The 19,541-nt window shown below is 38.6% G+C and overlaps 1 protein-coding gene across 1 annotated transcript in view; it reads right to left on the reverse strand.

Moving 5' to 3' along the window:
- LOC132555256 (mucin-17-like) overlaps nucleotides 1-18,163 on the reverse strand; it is a 60,575-nt gene extending 42,412 nt beyond the window's left edge. The window contains exons 1-6 of the mRNA XM_060219605.1: nucleotides 18,029-18,163; nucleotides 13,907-14,249; nucleotides 12,978-13,007; nucleotides 2,463-4,649; nucleotides 846-2,012; nucleotides 87-386 (exon numbers count right to left, since the gene is read on the reverse strand). Coding sequence (XP_060075588.1) covers nucleotides 87-386; nucleotides 846-2,012; nucleotides 2,463-4,649; nucleotides 12,978-13,007; nucleotides 13,907-14,249; nucleotides 18,029-18,163 — 4,162 coding nt within the window. The remainder of the gene's footprint in view (nucleotides 1-86; nucleotides 387-845; nucleotides 2,013-2,462; nucleotides 4,650-12,977; nucleotides 13,008-13,906; nucleotides 14,250-18,028) is intronic.
- Nucleotides 18,164-19,541: the final 1,378 nt, after the last annotated feature.

Below are 19,541 nucleotides of genomic sequence, written 5' to 3' on the forward strand. Positions count from 1 at the left end.
TTTATATAAATATAAAAAAGTCAAATAATTGTATTTACTATTAATCAAATAACTAAAAATCTCGCTTTTTAGTGGTAGTTACTCGCCTTCTATCTCAAGAGTGATGAGGTTGCTACTTCCAGTTCCAACACTGTTGTTGGCTTTACAGATATATACAGCACTGTCTGATATCGCTACGCTGATTATTCTTAGAGAAGGGTCACCTGGGGTCACGCCCGTGTAACGGACACCATCGACCACCAGTGTCTCGATCTCGCCCCCACTGACTATTCTCTGCCAGAACACATCAGTCACAATAGGCGTTCCGGTCACGTTACAGGCTAGCGTCACATTGTCACCAGCAATTGCTGTTATATTCCGGACAAGAACCGTCACTGTTGGAATATCTTTGAAAAAAAAAACAACATCTTTACAATATATGTTGTTGTATGTTATTATACATTTTCGAAATAACAAAACAAATACATTGACTCACTTCTCTTGATGAAGAAACATTGTTTTTGTACAATCGCTTAATCTTTCTGAAAAACTAAATTCATTTCATTTTATTTCCTTCATTAAATGTGAAAAATCATGAAATTTATTGAATTTTGCAAGTTTAATGCACCTTCTCGTCTGGTTTATGACGTTTCTTTTGACCACGGTGGACGAGTTAACTGTATGGTACGGTTGAATTCATTCTTTGACTATACAGTATCAAGTTCTTGTGTATGTGAATTATTTCAAACGTGCATCTTCTATGAGCAAATTAATAAAAACTATCTGAGCCCCATCCCACATGAAAAATAATTTTACTTGCAATAACCATTTAGTTAATTGGAGCAATCAGATACTTAAATACTTACCTGTCAGCGTAGAGGTTTCGGCGGAAGAAGTTGTTGTAGTTGTAGTTGTCGTAGTTTCTGGGGTAGTAGTTGTTGGAGTTGTAGTTGTCGTAAGTTCTGGAGTAGAAGTTGTTGTACTGGTAGTTGTCGTAGGTTCTGGGGCAGTAGTTGTTGGAGTTGTAGCTGTCGCAGGTCCCTGGGTAGTAGTTGTTGTATTGGTAGTTGTCGTAGCTTCCGGGGTAGTAGATGTTCTAGCTGTAGTTGTCGTAGGTTCTGGGGCAGTAGTTGTTGGAGTTGTAGTTGTCGTAGGTTCTGGAGTAGTAGTTGTTGTAGTTGTAGTTGTCGTAGCTTCTGGGGTAGTAGTTGTTGGAGTTGTAGTTATTGTAGGCTCTGGGGTAGTAGTTGTTGGAGTTGTAATTGTCGTAGCTTCCGGGGTAGTAGTTGTTGGAGTTGTAGTTGTCGTAGGTTCTTGGGTAGTAGTTGTTGGAGTTGTAGTTGTCGTAGGTTCTGGAGTAGTAGTTGTTGTAGTGGTAGTTGTCGTAGGTTCTGGGGTAGTAGTTGTTGGAGTTGTAGTTGTCGTTGGTTCTGGGGTAGTAGTTGTTGGAGTTGCTGTCGTAAATTCATTGGTAGTAGTTGTTGGAGTTGTAGTTGTCGTAGGTTCCTGGGTAGTAGTTGTTGTAGTTGTAGTTTTCGTAGGTTCCTGGGTAGTAGTTGTTGTACTGGTAGTTGTCGTAGCTTCTGGGGTAGTAGTTGTTGTAGTTGTAGTTGTCGTAGCTTCTGGGTTAGTAGTTGTTGGAGTGGTAGTTGTCGTAATATCTGGGGTAGTAGTTATCGCAATTGCTGTCGTAAATTCATTGGTAGTAGTTGTTGGAGTTGTAGTTGTCGTAGGTTCTGGGGCAGTAGTTGTTGGAGTTGTAGTTGTCGTAGGTTCTGGGGCAGTAGTTGTTGTAGGTTCTGGGGTAGTAGTTGTTGAAAATGCAGTTGTCGTAGGTTCCTGGGTAGTAGTTGTTGCACTGGTAGTTGTCGTAGATTCCGGGGTAGTAGTTGTTGTAGTGGTAGTTGCCGTAAGGTCTGGGGCAGTAGTTGTTGGAGTGGTAGTTGTCGTAATATCTGGGGTAGTAGTTGTTGTAGTTGTAGTTGTCGTAGGTTCTGGGGCAGTAGTTGTTGGAGTGGAAGCTGTCGTAGGTTCTGGGGTAGTAGTTGTTGTAGTTGTAGTTGTTGTAGGTTCTTGGGTAGTAGTTGTTGTAGTTATAGTTGTCGTAGGTTCTGGGGCAGTAGTTGTTGTAGTTGTAGTTGTCGTAGGTTCTGGGGCAGTAGTTGTTGAAGTTGTAGTTGTCGTAGATTCCGGGGTAGTAGTTGTTGTAGTGGTAGTTGCCATAAGGTCTGGGGCAGTAGTTGTTGGAGTGGAAGTTGTCGTAGATTCCTGGGTAGTAGTTGTTGTAGTTGTAGTTGTCGTAGGTTCTGGGGTAGTAGTTGTTGGAGTTGTAGTTGTTGTAGGTTCTTGGGTAGTAGTTGTTGTAGTTATAGTTGTCGTAGGTTCTGGGGCAGTAGTTGTTGTAGTTGTAGTTGTCGTAGGTTCTGGGGCAGTAGTTGTTGGAGTTGTAGTTGTCGTAGGTTCTGGGGTAGTAGTTGTTGTACTGGTAGTTGTCGTAGCTTCCAGGGCAGTAGTTGTTGGAGTGGAAGTTGTCGTAGTCTCTGGGGTAGTAGTTGTTGTAGTGGTAGTTGTCGTAATATCTGGGGTAGTAGTTATCGCAGTTGCTGTCGTAAGTTCATTGGTAGTAGTTGTTGGAGTTGTAGTTATCGTAGGTTCTGGGGTAGTAGTTGTTGGAGTTGTAGTTGTCGTTGGTTCTTGGGTAGTAGTTGTTGGAGTTGTAGTTGTCGTAGGTTCTGGGGTAGTAGTTGATGGAGTTGTAGTTGTCGTAGGTTCTGGGGCAGTAGTTGTTGGAGTTGTAGTTGTCGTAGGTTCTTGGGTAGTAGTTGTTGGAGTTGTAGTTATCGTAGGTTCTGGGGTAGTAGTTGATGGAGTTGTAGTTGTCGTAGGTTCTGGGGCAGTAGTTGTTGGAGTTGTAGTTGTCGTTGGTTCTTGGGTAGTAGTTGTTGGAGTTGTAGTTATCGTAGGTTCTGGGGTAGTAGTTGATGGAGTTGTAGTTGTCGTAGGTTCTGGGGTAGTAGTTGTTGAAAATGCAGTTGTCGTAGGTTCCTGGGTAGTAGTTGTTGTACTGGTAGTTGTCGTAGCTTCCGGGGTAGTAGTTATCGCAGTTGCTGTCGTTAGTTCATTGGTAGTAGTTGTTGGAGTTGTAGTTGTCGTAGGTTCTGGGGCAGTAGTTGTTGGAGTTGTAGTTGTCGTAGTCTCTGGGGCAGTAGTTGTTGAAAATGCAGTTGTCGTAGGTTCCTGGGTAGTAGTTGTTGTACTGGTAGTTGTCGTAGCTTCCGGGGTAGTAGTTATCGCAGTTGCTGTCGTTAGTTCATTGGTAGTAGTTGTTGGAGTTGTAGTTATCGTAGGTTCTGGGGTAGTAGTTGTTGAAAATGCAGTTGTCGTAGGTTCTTGGGTAGTAGTTGTTGTACTGGTAGTTGTCGTAGCTTCCGGGGTAGTAGTTGTTGGAGTGGAAGTTGTCGTAATATCTGGGGTAGTAGTTATCGCAGTTGCTGTCGTAAGTTCATTGGTAGTAGTTGTTGGAGTTGTAGTTATCGTAGGTTCTGGGGTTGTAGTTGTTGGAGTTGTAGTTATCGTAGGTTCTGGGGTTGTAGTTGTTGGAGTTGTAGTTATCGTAGGTTCTGGGGCAGTAGTTGTTGGAGTTGTAGTTGTTGTAGGTTCTCGGGTAGTAGTTATCGCAGTTGCTGTCGTAGGTTCATTGGTAGTACTTGTTGGAGTTGTAGTTGTCGTAGCTTCCGGGGTAGTAGTTATCGCAGTTGCTGTCGTAGGTTCATTGGTAGTACTTGTTGGAGTTGTAGTTGTCGTAGCTTCTGGGGTAGTTGTAGTTGTTGGAGTTGTAGTTGTAGCAGGTTCTGGGGTAGCAGTTGTTGTAGTTGTAGTTGTAGTTGTCGTAGGTTCTCGGGTAGTAGTTGTTGTACTGGTAGTTGTCGTAGGTTCCTGGGTAATAGTTGTTGTACTGGTAGTTGTCGTAGCTTCCGGGGTAGTAGTTGTTGGAGTGGAAGTTGTCGTAATATCTGGGGTAGTAGTTGTTGGAGTTGTAGTTGTCGTAGGTTCTGGGGCAGTAGTTGTTGGAGTTGTAGTTGTCGTAGGTTCTGGGGCAGTAGTTGTTGTACTGGTAGTTGTCGTAGGTTCTGGGGTAGTAGTTGTTGGAGTTGTAATTGTCGTAGGTTCCTGGGTAGTAGTTGTTGTAGTTGTAGTTGTCGTAGGTTCTCGGGTAGTAGTTGTTGTACTGGTAGTTGTCGTAGGTTCCTGGGTAATAGTTGTTGTACTGGTAGTTGTCGTAGCTTCCGGGGTAGTAGTTGTTGGAGTGGAAGTTGTCGTAATATCTGGGGTAGTAGTTGTTGGAGTTGTAGTTGTCGTAGCTTCTGGGGTAGTAGTTGTTGGAGTTGTAGTTGTCGTAGGTTCTGGGGCAGTAGTTGTTGGAGTTATAGTTGTCGTAGGTTCTGGGGCAGTAGTTGTTGGAGTTGTAGTTGTCGTAGGTTCTGGGGTAGTAGTTATCGCAGTTGCTGTCGTAGGTTCATTGGTAGTACTTGTTGGAGTTGTAGTTGTCGTAGCTTCCGGGGTAGTAGTTATCGCAGTTGCTGTCGTAGGTTCATTGGTAGTACTTGTTGGAGTTGTAGTTGTCGTAGCTTCCGGGGTAGAAGTTGTTGTACTGGTAGTTGTCGTAGCTTCTGGGGTAGTTGTAGTTGTTGGAGTTGTAGTTGTCGTTGGGGTAGTTGTAGTTGTTGGAGTTGTAGTTGTCGTTGGGGTAGTTGTAATTGTTGAAGTTGTAGTTGTCGTTGGGGCAGTTGTAGTTGTTGGAGTTGTAGTTGTCGTTGGGGTAGTTGTAGTTGTTGGAGTTGTAGTTGTCGTTGGGGTAGCTGTAGTTGTTGGAGTTGTAGTAGTTTCGGTTGTATTTGCTGGGGTGTTAGTCGTAGTCGTTGTTGTTGTTCTAACAGCTGTTACGGCTGTAAAGAAAAAACAATAAAATCATCATTCTAACACAACTGTGAGCTAAACCCAGCTTTTCAAAATATTTGCTGTAAGTTTGAAAATTCTTACGCATTTATTAAACTTCACATTGAAACATTTCGATGTAATTTGGATTCAATATTGATAACCCGCTAGTAAATCAGAAATTTGACCTAATTCTGTTAATTGGTTGACACCGTTGTTTCATCCGTCCTTGTCAAAAAATAGTGAAGAACAAAGAAAGTAAGCATACTGTTCAGTATTTAGCGTGGAATATTGAAAAACAAGAAAATACCAACATGTCAACATAATCCAAACTCATATTGAATCAACCTAGGGCTAAATATGAACAAAATTAAGATTTTCCCGGAGACTCCTTAAAAAGTACGAGATGAATAAGACCAGGTGTTCCGGAAGAGCAAACGTTTTCTATCTCGTCGACGGCATCCGCCATATAACCACGTTCTCAAATGTGAACAAGGTATACAACAACGAAAACAACAGGCAAACGTACTGGCGTCAAACACGTCCAGTTTTATATCACACAAAGAAATAGAAAGTTTCTACACTAGAAAATGTCTAAGACATGAATGTTCCCGCGACTGTTTGATGTGTTAGCACTAGCTGTCAGCAGTTTAGAAGGCGCTTATCCTTCCGGACCACTGGATTTTGTTCTTTTGTACTTATCATAAATAATAATAATAATGTATTTTTTCTATTGTTCATATTTTGCCCTAGATCAAAACATTTTAGTTTTGATTATGATTATGTTGACATGTTGGTATTTTTTTGTTCATTTTTCACAGAAAGGGATGTGAGATTATTGGACGGAAAGATATGGTTAATACTAAATGTCCCTCCCGTAAATGATAATGATGACGAGGGTATGAAAAAAGTAAAAATATGGGAAAAAAAGACAAAATGGGCGATGAAAAACGACTGAATATTATAATACAAATAAAGAGAACAAGAAACAAAATAGAATAAAACAATGTAAAAAATAAAAAAGACAAAAACAGTGATATTAGGAATTTTTCAAATTCCATAAAAATAAAATATATATGTTTTCAAAACCTGTGCCAAAATCTGGAAACAAATTTTATGGTTTCCAAGGTAACAACTTTTGGCGAAATGACTCCAGAGTATCAAAGAAAAAATATAGATATTTTTTACGCATTTTAACGTGTTGTAATAACTGTTCCCTAGTTATTGGTAAAAAACACTAGAATTATTATTTGAATTAAGTCTACCTTGTACGGTGCCCTGCAGTGTCGAGGTGATTAAGTCCTCTATGAGCAGCCGTGTACTATCGGTAGGTCCCGCCTCGCTGGACACAGATGACAGTCCTGATAACAAAATATCACCGATCTGCTGAGGACTCACGATGGCTTGACCAACTGTGATGGAGGTGAATGAAACGATAAAACTGCAAACCACACTCCCTTCACTGAAACGCAAATTCCTTTGTATTTAGTCGGATGCACTGACTGGAAGTATTTCGGAGCAATACACAATGATACTAGCCAACAACGGACACTAAAACATCAATATATAATGTTGCTAACATTTGTATACTGTCTTGCCTTCGTCATCGAACGAGGAGAAGGTTAAACACATATTTGTTGAGTCCTGATTATCAGATCCACTGATATGATGTTTCTTGATCAGACCGTACAAAAAAAGATTAACTTTCAAAAAGAAAGTGTATGACAGGTGATTTGTAGTGAAACTTCAGATAAGTATCAGTGTTTGCTTTCATGCAATGTAGAAAAAAGATTACGAACTGAATCCATTCTTTTTCACTGAACCAAAATTCATTGCAAAGATATTAGAACAAATAACACTCAGTATATCGTCGTAATCACTTCCAATGAAAACCCCAAAAAGATTCAGACGTACACTACATTGCGTGGAAGTGTATACAGATAAAGTTACATTACTAGGAAGGATATAGACCAAGTCACTAGGACGTATACAGGTATGGATTTAGTTACTAGGAAGGATATAGACCAAGTCTCTAGGACGTATACAGGTATGGATTTAGTTACTAGGAAGGATATAGACCAAGTCACTAGGACGTATACAGGTATGGATTTAGTTACTAGGAAGGATATAGACCAAGTCACTAGGACGTATACAGGTATGGATTTAGTTACTAGGAAGGATATAGACCAAGTCACTAGGACGTATACAGATATGGATTAAGTTACTAGGAAGGATATAGACAACGTCACTAGGACGTATACAGGTATGGATTTAGTTACAAGGAAGGATAAAGACCAAGTCACTAGGACGTATACAGGTATGGATTTAGTTACTAGGAAGGATATAGACCAAGTCACTAGGACGTATACAGGTATGGATTTAGTTACTAGAAAGATATAGACCAAGTCACTAGGACGTATACAGGTATGGATTTAGTTACAAGGAAGGACATAGACCAAGTCACGACGACGTATACAGGTATGGATTTAGTTACTAGGAAGGATATAGACTACGTAACTAGGACGTATAAAGGTATGGATTAAGTTACTAGGAAGGATATAGACTACGTCACCAGGACGTATAAAGGTATGGATTTAGTTACTAGGAAGGATATAGACCAAGTCACTAGGACGTATACAGGTATGAATTTAGTTACAAAGAAAGATACAGACCAAGTCACTAGGACGTATACAGGTATAGATTTAGTTACTAGGAAGGATATAGACCAGGTCACTAGGACGTATACATGTATGGATTTAGTTACTAGGAAGGATATAGCCTACCTCACTAGAATGTATACATGTACAGATTTAGTTACTAGAAAGGATATAGACCAAGTCACTAGGACGTATACAGGTATGGATTTAGTTACTAGGAAGGATATAGACCAAGTCACTAGGACGTATACAGGTATGGATTTAGTTACTAGGAAGGATATAGACCAAGTCACTAGGACGTATACAGGTATGGATTTAGTTACTAGGAAGGATATAGACAAAGTCACTAGGATGTATTTAAGGATTGAATCTTGCTTATGTCGATTTCATGGGATGATGAATTGAGTTGGTCTTGAGACAAACTTCGCAGTTCTTGTTGAATTCGTCTGAAGACCAACTTAATTCATCATCCCATGAAATTGACATAAGCAAGATTCAATACTTATATTTCAATTCACGCTTCTTTTTTCTATAGCATGGCAACTGACGCAATTTATCTTCTACTTTCATTTTCATTTCTTGTCATCGTATCGTTTTACGTCATACAAGCAAATAGTCCGTCCTTTGAAGACATATCATTGTGACAGGTTGAAATCTATTTCAGCGTGGAAACTTTAAATAAGAACAAAATTTAATACATTTTTCGACAACTTAAATGAGATCTAAATCATACTGTGAAACAAAGACAGTATGCATTTTCCCCGCGGAGGAATAACGTCTAGATGTGGTGAGCCGGTTCGCAAATGAAGCGTTGTCGGCCATTTTTTTTTACAGACATCGAAGCGGAGAACAAGAAATATCAGGCTTCAGTCGCTTCAAATCTTTTGAAACGTAAAGTTACATTTATTAAATGTTGAATGCATATTTTTTTTAAAAAAATTGTATTAATAGTTTTCAATAGTTTTTTAAATTTTTATTTTGATAATTCTAAATTTCATACTTGTGGTATATTGCCAGTTTAGTAGAAGTTTGGGAGTTTTCTCCCCTTACCTAATATTTGTATTCATACGCACTGTCAATGTTAATCTGTTCAAATTCATCGGTAAGTGAAACAGATCACATTTAGTAGTTTCATTGAGTCTGATTTGGGTAGAACTTGAAATATACAGGTATAGATTTAGTTACTACGAAGGATATAGACCAAATCACAAGGACGTATACAGGTGAGGATTTAGTTACTAGGAAGGATATAGACCAAATCACTAGGACCTATACATGTATGGATTTAGTTAATAGGAAGGATATAGACCAAATCACTAGGACGTATACAGATATGGATTTAGCTACTAGGAAGGATATAGACTACGTCACCACGACGTATACAGATATGGATTTAGTTACTAGGAAGTATTCAGGTCTGGACTTTGTTACTAGGAAGTATACAGGTCTGGACTTTGTTACTAGGAAGAATACAGGCATAGACTTTGTTGCTAGGAAGTATAGAGGTATATATTTTGTTACTAGGATGTATACAGACATAGTATTTGTTACTATGAAATATACAGGCATATACTTTGTGACTAGGAAGTATACAGGCATATACTTTGTGACTAGGAAGTATACAGGCATATACTTTGTTACTAGGACGTAAAGAGGTATAGACTATGTTACTAGACAGTATACAGGCATATACTTTGTTACTAGGACGTAAAGAGGTATAGACTATGTTACTAGACAGTATACAGGTCTGGACTTTGTTACTAGGAAGTATATAGGTCTGGACTTTGTTGCTAGGAAGTATACAGGTCTGGACTTTGTTACTAGGATGAATACAGGCATAGACTTTGTTGCTAGGAAGTATAGAGGCATATACTTTGTAACTAGGAAGTATACAGGCATATACTTTGTAACTAGGAAGTATACAGGCATATACTTCGTTACTATGAAGTATACAGGTATGGGCTTTGTAACTAGGAAGTATACAGGCATAGACTTCGTTACTAGGAAGTATACAGGTATGGACATTGTAACTAGGAAATATACAGACATATACTTTGTTACTAGGAAGTACACAGGTTATACTTTATACCTAGGAAGTATACAGGTAAAGACTTTGTTACTAGGAAGTACACAGGTAAAGACTTTGTTACTTGGAAGTATACAGGTCTGGACTTTGTTACTAGGAAATATACAGGCATAGGCTTTGTTACTAGGAAGTATACAGACATAGCATTTGTTACTAGGAAGTATACAGGTAAAGACTTTGTTACTAGGAAGTACACAGGTAAAGACTTTGTTACTTGGAAGTATACAGGTCTGGACTTTGTTACTAGGAAATATACAGGCATAGGCTTTGTTACTAGGAAGTATACAGACATAGCATTTGTTACTAGGAAGTATACAGGTAAAGACTTTGTACCTAGGAAGTATACATGCATAGACTTTGTTACTAGGAAGTATACAGGCATAGTATTTGTTACTAGGAAGTACACAGGTAAACACTTTGTTACTTGGAAGTATACAGATCTGGACTTTGTTACTAGGAAGTATACAGATCTGGACTTTGTTACTAGGAAGTATACAGGTTATACTTTGTTACTTGGAAGTATACAGGTCTGGACTTTATTACTAGGATGTATACAGGCATATACTTTGTTACTAGGAAGTATACAGACATAGACTTTGTTACTAAGAAGTATACAGGCATAGGATTTGTTACTAGGAAGTATACAGACATAGACTTTGTTACTAAGAAGTATACAGGCATAGGATTTGTTACTAGGAAGTATACAGGCATATAATTTGTAACTAGGACGTATACAGGTAAAGACTTCGTTACTAGGAAGTTTACAGGTAAAGACTTCGTTACTAGGAAATTTACAGGTCTGGACTTTGTTACTAGGAAGTATACAGGCATATACTTTGTTACTAGGAAGTATACAGGTATGGACTTTGTTACTAGGAAGTTTACAGGTATGGACTTTGTTACTAGGAAGTATACAGGCATATACTTTGTTACTAGGAAGTATACAGGTAAAGACTTCGTTACTAGGAAGTTTACAGGTAAAGACTTTGTTACTAGGAAGTATGCAGGTCTGGACTTTGTTACAAGGAATTAAACACGTGTGGACTTTGTTACTAGGAAATATACAGGTCTGGACTTTGTTACTAGAAAGTATGCAGGCATATACTTTGTTACTAGGAAGTATACAGGTAAAGACTTCGTTACTAGGAAGTATACAGGTATAGACTGTGTTACTAAGAAGTATACAGGTATAGACTACGTTGGTTTCGACATTTTAGATGTTACAATTTTACATCAAGGTTTGCCATAACCTTCATGCAACGCTTTAATCTATTCGAGCAGTGGTTTACAAAATACAGTTTTATCAAATACACGAAAAATCGTGATATTTATTAAATTATGGACCTTAGTGCATCTTCTTATCAAAATTTTGACATTTATCTCTGTTCTCTTCTTCGATGTTTTTCGACGAGTCCAAGTAGGAAGAAACAGCTGTATGATGTAATTTAATTCATTATTTGACTCTACTATATTGTATTAAAATGTGTTATTCACTGATCTGCCATTTGTACTCTAATCGAATGCTACTGCTCGCCAGTACCTACCTCAGTCCTGTCAGTGTTGTGCCAGCGTAATTATCGTTCAAATTACCTCTGCCGAAACCAGCATCCATCTGTCAATGTAAGTATTGTTACCTACAGTAGAGTTTTAAATAGCATTCATGCGTGTGACCGCTTTAACAAACAACAGGTTTTCCGGATTAACTACGATCAAAGCATTATAGATGTTCTGAAGTAAAAACACAAAAAATAAAGAAAAATTACAGTCATTTCTATTGATAAAGATAGGTACATGTATATTTGCCGTTCAGTATCCTGTTTATCACTTTCAACATTTACATTTTTATTTTGTTTATTACGTTTTTATGTTATAAATAAGAGATATCTATTTTTTCCATTTTCCTCTCTTCTTTTCTATTTTTTTTTTTAAAGTCTGCCGATTCCTTTTCTTAATTTACTTGGTATTTTGTAAAGGATTCATATCTATGACATATTCTCACCATGTTGATGAAATTTTGACGAAACTCTTGGTATTTTGGACTGTTGGTGTTCAAATAGTCTGGATCCCAGGGTCTTTGTAAACTTAATTCCCCGATGTATTCCGCTATAAAACGTATAATGGAACAAGTAATTGACAATTTCAAAAGTCTATTGTCTTCTTTGCTATTCTCTACCAACATAAAGAGATATTGCTTTGCTTAACTCTACATCTCAAACTAGCTACATCATACAAGCATTATTCGAAACTTTAAATCTCCTCAAAGTGTGATTCATTAAGCATGCAGCAAGTTAACATACACATTTTCAATGAGAAAATTGTTAGATGAAATTTAGGTAAACTCGAGAATATCAATGTTCTTGTGTGCGAATTAGGAATGAAATATCGATTTCAAACGTGTCTGAAAATCAGGGGATGGTGTGTTGTAGATAGAAAGCAACATTCTCACAGGTCAATGCTTAAATATGGCCGATACTAAAGATAGCACGGCTCGCATCCATTGATACTTAAATAAGTACAACTCATATTGGTCATCACTAAAACACGTACAATCTCATTGATCAATACTCAAATGTACCACTCTCACTGGTCAATACTAAAATGCACCATTCTCACTGGTCAATACTCAAATGTACCACTCTCACTGGTCAATACTCAAATGTACCACTCTCACTGGTCAATACTCAAATGTACCACTCTCATTGGTCAATACTCAAATGTACCACTCTCACTGGTCAATACTCAAATGTACCCCTCTCACTTGTCAATACTCAAATGTACCACTCTCACTGGTCAATACTCAAATGTACCACTCTCACTGGTCAATACTCAAATGTACCACTCTCATTGGTCAATACTCAAATGTACCACTCTCACTGGTCAATACTCAAATGTACCCCTCATACTGGTCAATACTCAAATGTACCACTCTCATTGGTCAATACTCAAATGTACCAATCTCACTGATCAATACTCAAATGTACCACTCTCATTGGTTAATACTAAAAAGGTATCATGGCCTCTTATTCGTTAACGCTGAAAAGTGTCATTTTATTGGTCAATACTAAAACGATAACATTCTCAGTGGGAAATTCTGAAAGGGTAGTTTAGTAGAAATTGTAAAAAGAAATACCGATTTCGTATTTCGACGCTTAAACTAAATACTATCATCATATTGCTCAAAGAATTATTTTCCATACATATTACTTTATGAAAAAATGTTATTACGTCCATAAAACTTATCACAAGTATAATGCGTCAACCATTATGGCAATAGATATTAAAGTTTAACGTAAAAAACATTTACTTTCATTGATACGTACCAGGTTGGTCAGTGTTAGGCATTGCTGAAGCTGTAAAAAGAGGGAATAAAGTAACACAATGTTGTCAAAATCCCAGCACTAAAAAGATATGTGATAGGAATCCGTCCAAACGTTTGTGCAAGAAGATGTAATGTGTAAACAGTAAATCAATTTATTAGAGGAACACAGTTATTTAGTAAATGAGCCGGTTTGGTTACAGCGTACATATTACTACTTAACGGTGATTAGGACAGCCCTTAAACTGTGTGCGCATGCGCTGTGCAGAAAATTCTTCTTCGTCACTGCGATATAGAGAAGAATTGGAAAAATTGCAATGGAGTGAGTGAAATTTAATCAAAATCTCTCGAGGAATTAGGTCAATATTGCGAGGATTACATTTTACTCAAAATAGCAACGATGATATTGATCTTGTCCCTATATAACATAATAACTCAAAGTTTTCCCACATGGTATTGTCCTTCATAAGTGTATGAATTTTATAAGAAAAAAATGTCCCTTATAGATGAAGCTGTGGAACGCTTGTAAAGTTTCAAATAAGAAAGTTAAGAAAGTCTTGGCCTTAAATCTTGCAATAAATTAACTATTTCCCTTTTCTGTCGTCAATTGTCACTGGTAAATAATAACCTCAGTCATTCATAAGCCTCTAAAAAGAGGGTAAAGTGATAGGTCCGGAAGTTGTGTTTAGCCACTTAGGATGAATTCCATGCATTTGTTGGGGAATAATTATGTGAGAGAAAAAACACAAACCAAAAAACTTTATAAACAAACAAAAATGAATAGACAGATAACACAAAAGTAAACAAAAACAAAATAAAAAGACGAAATAAACATGAGTTATCAATAGATGTGTCAATTCATTAGCTTTAATAACCACATTCCTTACGAGTGAATATTATTTTCATAACTTCTGTATATTAATGAATACCCACATGAATCACTTGAGGAAACCAGCAACCCGATAGTCACTCCGATAATGATGAGTATGCAGACAATCGCCATAACAACACCGATGAGGAGTCTCCGGAACGACCCACTGCTAGAGTCCTTGATATTTTCATCCGACCTTGATCTCCAGGTTCCGCGCGTGTTGTGGAAGTTGTCATGGTTATAAAAGTCGAGATAGTTCAAAGGATTCCACGATCTTATGGCAGATTCTTTCAGAGTGTTTTCATAACCATGGTTGTCCGGAGTGTTGTAGTCGGAGTACTGATATCCTCTGTAAGCATTGTCGTAGGTGTAATCTATATCGTCATCATGACTGTGACGCCTCTCCTACAATAAGCACATGTTATGTATCACAGAAGCTGGATCAATTGAAATAATGTCATGTTCACAAAGGAAGAGTCATGTGAAATAACGAAATCTACTAACTGTTACGCAAATAATTGGTGTATTATGGAAGAAAAAAATCTACTTTAAATTGTGTTGAATTGAATCGAACTTCATATCATTCTCAGGAATAAAATATTTCACAACAACATGACTGAGACCATTAAACCTTCAAATAGTCTTCATCTACTCTCATCTCTCGACACTCTCTTTGGTTAAAGGCCAAAGAAAGTTGAATTACGCTGGACATGTAAACACCTTTTTCAGAAGGAAGTATAATACTATTTAGAAATGGAATATTAGATATAACGTTATTTATGTTGTCTGCGTGTGAACCATCAAATGCTATTTTAATGCAAAACAATTTTATATGGTATGGTATGATTAGTTGTCAGTTTAAGAACAAAAACGTGAAAAGACCGGCATGTTAACAGAATAATGATTCAAACACAAATTTCGAAAAAAACATTACAAAATATGAACAAACAAAAAAAGATTTCCCAAAAAAGTCATCGCAATACAATTAGAAAAATACCAGGTGTTCCGGAAGGGTAAGTGCCCCTCCAAGTCAATCCATGTAGCGTCATGTTCCCAAAAATTAACAGGTGGAGCAACAACGGGACCACCTGATAACGAGCATCAAACACATCCGGCTTCATATCTCAGAAAGAATGCATGCCACTTGTGCAGCTGATTCTGTACTTATATTACGGTTGAAATGACTGCACGCACTCACGCTGAGACCAGGGCAGCATGTTTGGGGCAAGTAGCCTTAATCACGGCACATTCTCTCATGGAGACCTGACCGTGGATTTAATGAATGAACGCTCTCTAACCGAAATCAGACTAGTATGGTCTAGTCAAATACATTTTAATGACTAGGTACAAGCTGAGAGAGGACTGACTAGCTTTATGGGCACTTTCTCACCGACACCGGGCCAGTATAGTGAGGATAAATAGCTTTACTGACAGGACGCTTTCTCACCGACACTGGGCCAGTATGGTGAGGACAAGAAGCCTTACTGACAGGACGCTTCCTCATCGACACCGGGCCAGTATGTTCGGGCCACTTACCCTTAATGACTGGATACTTTACTGCGCAGACCGGACCAATATCCTTAATGTTTGAACCATCTCTCATGAAGACTGGTCCGGTGTTATTGAGCCTAGTATACCTAATATTTGGACTCTCTCTCGTGAAAACTGGTCCAGAGTAGTCGGGCCTAGTATCCTGAATGTTTGAACCTCTCTCATGAAGACTGGTCCGGTGGTGTGTTATACCTAATATTTGGGTGAAAACTAGTAGTCGGGCCTTAATGTTTGAACCATCTCTCTCTCTCATGAAGTATACTAATATTTGGACTCTCTCTCGTGAAAACTGGCCCAGAGTAGTCGGGCCTAGTATCCTGAATGTTTGAACCTCTCTCATGAAGACTGGTCCAGTGTGTTCGGGCCTAGTATCCTGAATGTTTGGACCCTCTCACATAAAGATTGGTCCAGTGTGGTCGGGCCTATCATCCTTAATGTTTGGAAACTCTCTCATGAAGACTGGTCCACAGTGGTCGGGCCTAGTATCCTTAATGTTTGACAAAGTGTATCAAATACGATAATCATGCATATCATTACTGTGCTAATTTTAATTATCATCTGATGACCTTCCTATCATCATTACAAACCTTGTTGGACTATGTACTTTGGTTGTATTTCTGATATCCTTGTATCAGGTGGCATACTGACACATGGACCAAATACCATAACAATCAAACAATGTCACATGTAGTTGAAAGATTTTATGACGTCATTGTGATTAAGGATTGTTGTTTGTCATTATTTTATTTATTTTATTTTATTTATTTTTATTTTTTTTTGTGAACATTGCAGTCTTCAAAGATATATATAACTATATGTATTTAAAGTTCACAATGTGTAGTGTCTATAAATGCCATTATCCCAAAAATTAAAATTTTACTAATATGCCCCTACTAAAAAAGTGTCTACTTTAGCAAACCTTCCGAGACGAGTTAGTCATATCGCCTCTGAAATGAAATGTTTAAAAAAAAGATAGATTTTAAAGTCGAAATGTATAAAGCAAGATCAAACGAAGGTTTTGCTCTGATTCATAACTGGATGAATAACTGTGACATCGGCTTCGCACTCTCTCGTGGTAAATGCGTGTCCATGGTCATGCGCTGTTAACTTCATTGAAATGATTTGCGTATGATATGTAAAATAAGGACACTATATAACCAATATGAATTGGCCCAATAAGTGTTCAGAACAATGAGAGCATATCTTGGGTGTAAACAAGCGGACAAGGTTCTCTGCTGATAAAGGCTGGTTGTATAGATACTATATACCTCTTGTCTGGTGTTCATGGTTGAAAAGTTTTGTTTTCAAATGTGCAGATTGACAAGTATATCCATTTCTAGACAGAATAACAGAGATAACGTTATTGTTGAAACGTCTCATTGTTCAGAATAAATGGTAATATCTATTTATGTAGACAAATCATATCCCTCATATATGATACGTTGAGATGTCACATCTGTAGAAAAGTGAAAAAAATATAATCAGCTTGCCACTACCGTAACAAGTGACTTTTTGGTATACCAATTGTTAAAATATTCTACCTAGATCAGTTGTGACATACCTAGCTGTGTCAGTAACAAGTGACTAGATGGTTCACCACTGTGACATACCTAGCTGAGTCAGTAACAAGTGACTATGTGGTTCACCACTGTGACATACCTAGCTGAGTCAGTAACAAGTGCCTAGATGGTTCACCACTGTGGCATATCTCTAGCTGAGTTAATCAAGTGACTAGATGGTTCACCACTGTGACATACCTCTAGCTGAGTCAGTAAAAAGTGACTAGATGGTTCACCACTGTGACATACCTCTAGCTGAGTCAGTAACAAGTGACTAGATGGTTCACCACTGTGACATACCTCTAGCTGAGTCAGTAACAAGTGGCTTGATGGTTCACCACTGTGACATACCTCTAGCTGAGTCAGAAACAAGTGACCAGATTTTTCACCACTGTGATATACCTCTAGCTGAGTCAGAAACAAGTGACCAGATTTTTCACCACTGTGATATATCTCTAGCTGAGTCAGTAAAAAGTGACTAGATGGTTCACCACTGTGACATACCTCTAGCTGAGTCAGTAACAAGTGACTTGATGGTTCACCACTGTGACATACCTCTAGCTGAGTCAGAAACAAGTGACCAGATTTTTCATCACTGTGATATACCTCTAGCTGAGTCAGAAACAAGTGACCAGATTTTTCACCACTGTGATATATCTCTAGCTGAGTCAGAAACAAGTGACCAGATTTTTCACCACTGTGATATATCTCTAGCTGAGTCAGTAAAAAGTGACTAGATGGTTCACCACTCTGACATACCTCTAACATAGTCAGTAACAGGTGACTTGTTTTGAAGGGAATAAACATTGGAAATTGAACGTAAGATTTTTTGGTATCTTTTAAAAGTAAATCATAAGGATTAACTGTAAAACTATTTTTACGTTATTGAGGTATATGCGACAAGGGCACGTGGTTGGTTGGTTACAGGTTTGCCGGTTCCTTTACTGTTCTTGTGGCTGGCGATGTCTTGCCGACGAATGTCAGTGTTTTGCGTCGTCAAGAGTACCTCAACTCTTTCAGCAATCTTAGAAACCTAAACTATGTAACCAAACCCGATAATGATACACAACATACCATCTTGCTAACTAGCCGTATTTCATAAATCAGCCCTTTTGAGGGTATTATCTTAAACCAGAGGAACATCGCACCATATAATTGTCTCGGGAACCCGGAACGGTCATCACACAAACGTCTCTGGAACTCGAACATGGCATCACATAAGCGTCTCGAAAACCGGAACATGGCATTATACAAGCGTCTCGGGAACCTGAACATGGCACCACAGAAGTGTCTCGGGATCTCGAATCTCGCACCACACAAGCGTCTCGGGAACCCGAATCTCGCGCCACACAAACGTCTCGGGAACCCGAACATCGCACTACACAAGCGTTTTGGGAGACCGAACATGGCACCTCTCAGGCTTTTCAGGACTCGTCAGTGATGCTAAGGGCCTAAATTTTGAAACCTAGGAAGAAAATCACAAGTAATAGAGTGAAATGTCAGTATCTAGATGGGGAAGTGCATTTACCATGGCGGAGTACCTATTTCAGTAAATGTGTATTCGGAGTCACCGTGTCTTAATATAGAACATTTACGTCCCGAAAATGATGTGTTTAGATTCAGCTGCCTTGAAGTTAGTACATGTATTCGCTGTGTGTTAAAATTGCACTTGAAGACGAGGAAACCCCATGTTTTTTTGCATATTGCTTCAGGTATCAACTTTAGTGATCTATAAAATATAACACATGACACATCAAAGAGATTCTTTCTGATAACAATAGAGGTAGTCTTACTGACCAACACACAAGGGAGGTAGCCTTACTGACAAACACACAAGGGAGGTAGTCTTACTGACCAACACACAGTGGAGATAGTGTTACTGACCAATACACAGGGGAGGTAGTGTTACTGACCAATACACAGTGGGGGTAGTCTTACTGATCAATACACAGTGGAGGTAGTCTTACTGACCAACACACACGGGAGGTAGTCTTATTCAACAACACAAAAAGGGAGGTAGTCTTAATGACCAACACACAGGGGAGATAGTCTTACTGACCAACACACAAGGGAGGTAGCCTTACTGACCAACGCAGTGGAGGTAGTCTTACTGACCAACACACAAGGAGGTAGTCTTACTGACCAACACACAGGGGAGATAGTCTTACTGACCAACACACAAGGGAGGTAGTCTTACTGACCAACACACGATGGAGGTAGTCTTACTGACCAACACACACGGGAGGTAGTCTTATTCAACAACACAAAAAGGGAGGTAGTCTTAATGACCAACACACAGGGGAGATAGTCTTACTGCCTTACTGACAAACACACAAGGGAGGTAGCCTTACTGACCAACTCAGTGGAGGTAGTCTTACTGACCAACACACAGGGGAGGTAGTCTTACTGACCAACACACAGGGGAGGTAGTCTTACTGACCAACACACAAGGGAGGTAGTCTTACTGACCAACACACAGTGGAGGTAGTCTTACTGACCAACACACAGTGGAGGTAGTCTTACTGACCAACACACAAGGGAGGTAGTCTTACTGACCAACAAACGATGGAGGTAGTCTTACTGACCA

The sequence above is a fragment of the Ylistrum balloti genome, unplaced genomic scaffold, assembly GCF_031769215.1.
Source record: "Ylistrum balloti isolate Yb309-2 unplaced genomic scaffold, AGI_CSIRO_Ybal_v1 Utg370466, whole genome shotgun sequence".
In the NCBI taxonomy this organism is placed as follows: domain Eukaryota; kingdom Metazoa; phylum Mollusca; class Bivalvia; order Pectinida; family Pectinidae; genus Ylistrum; species Ylistrum balloti.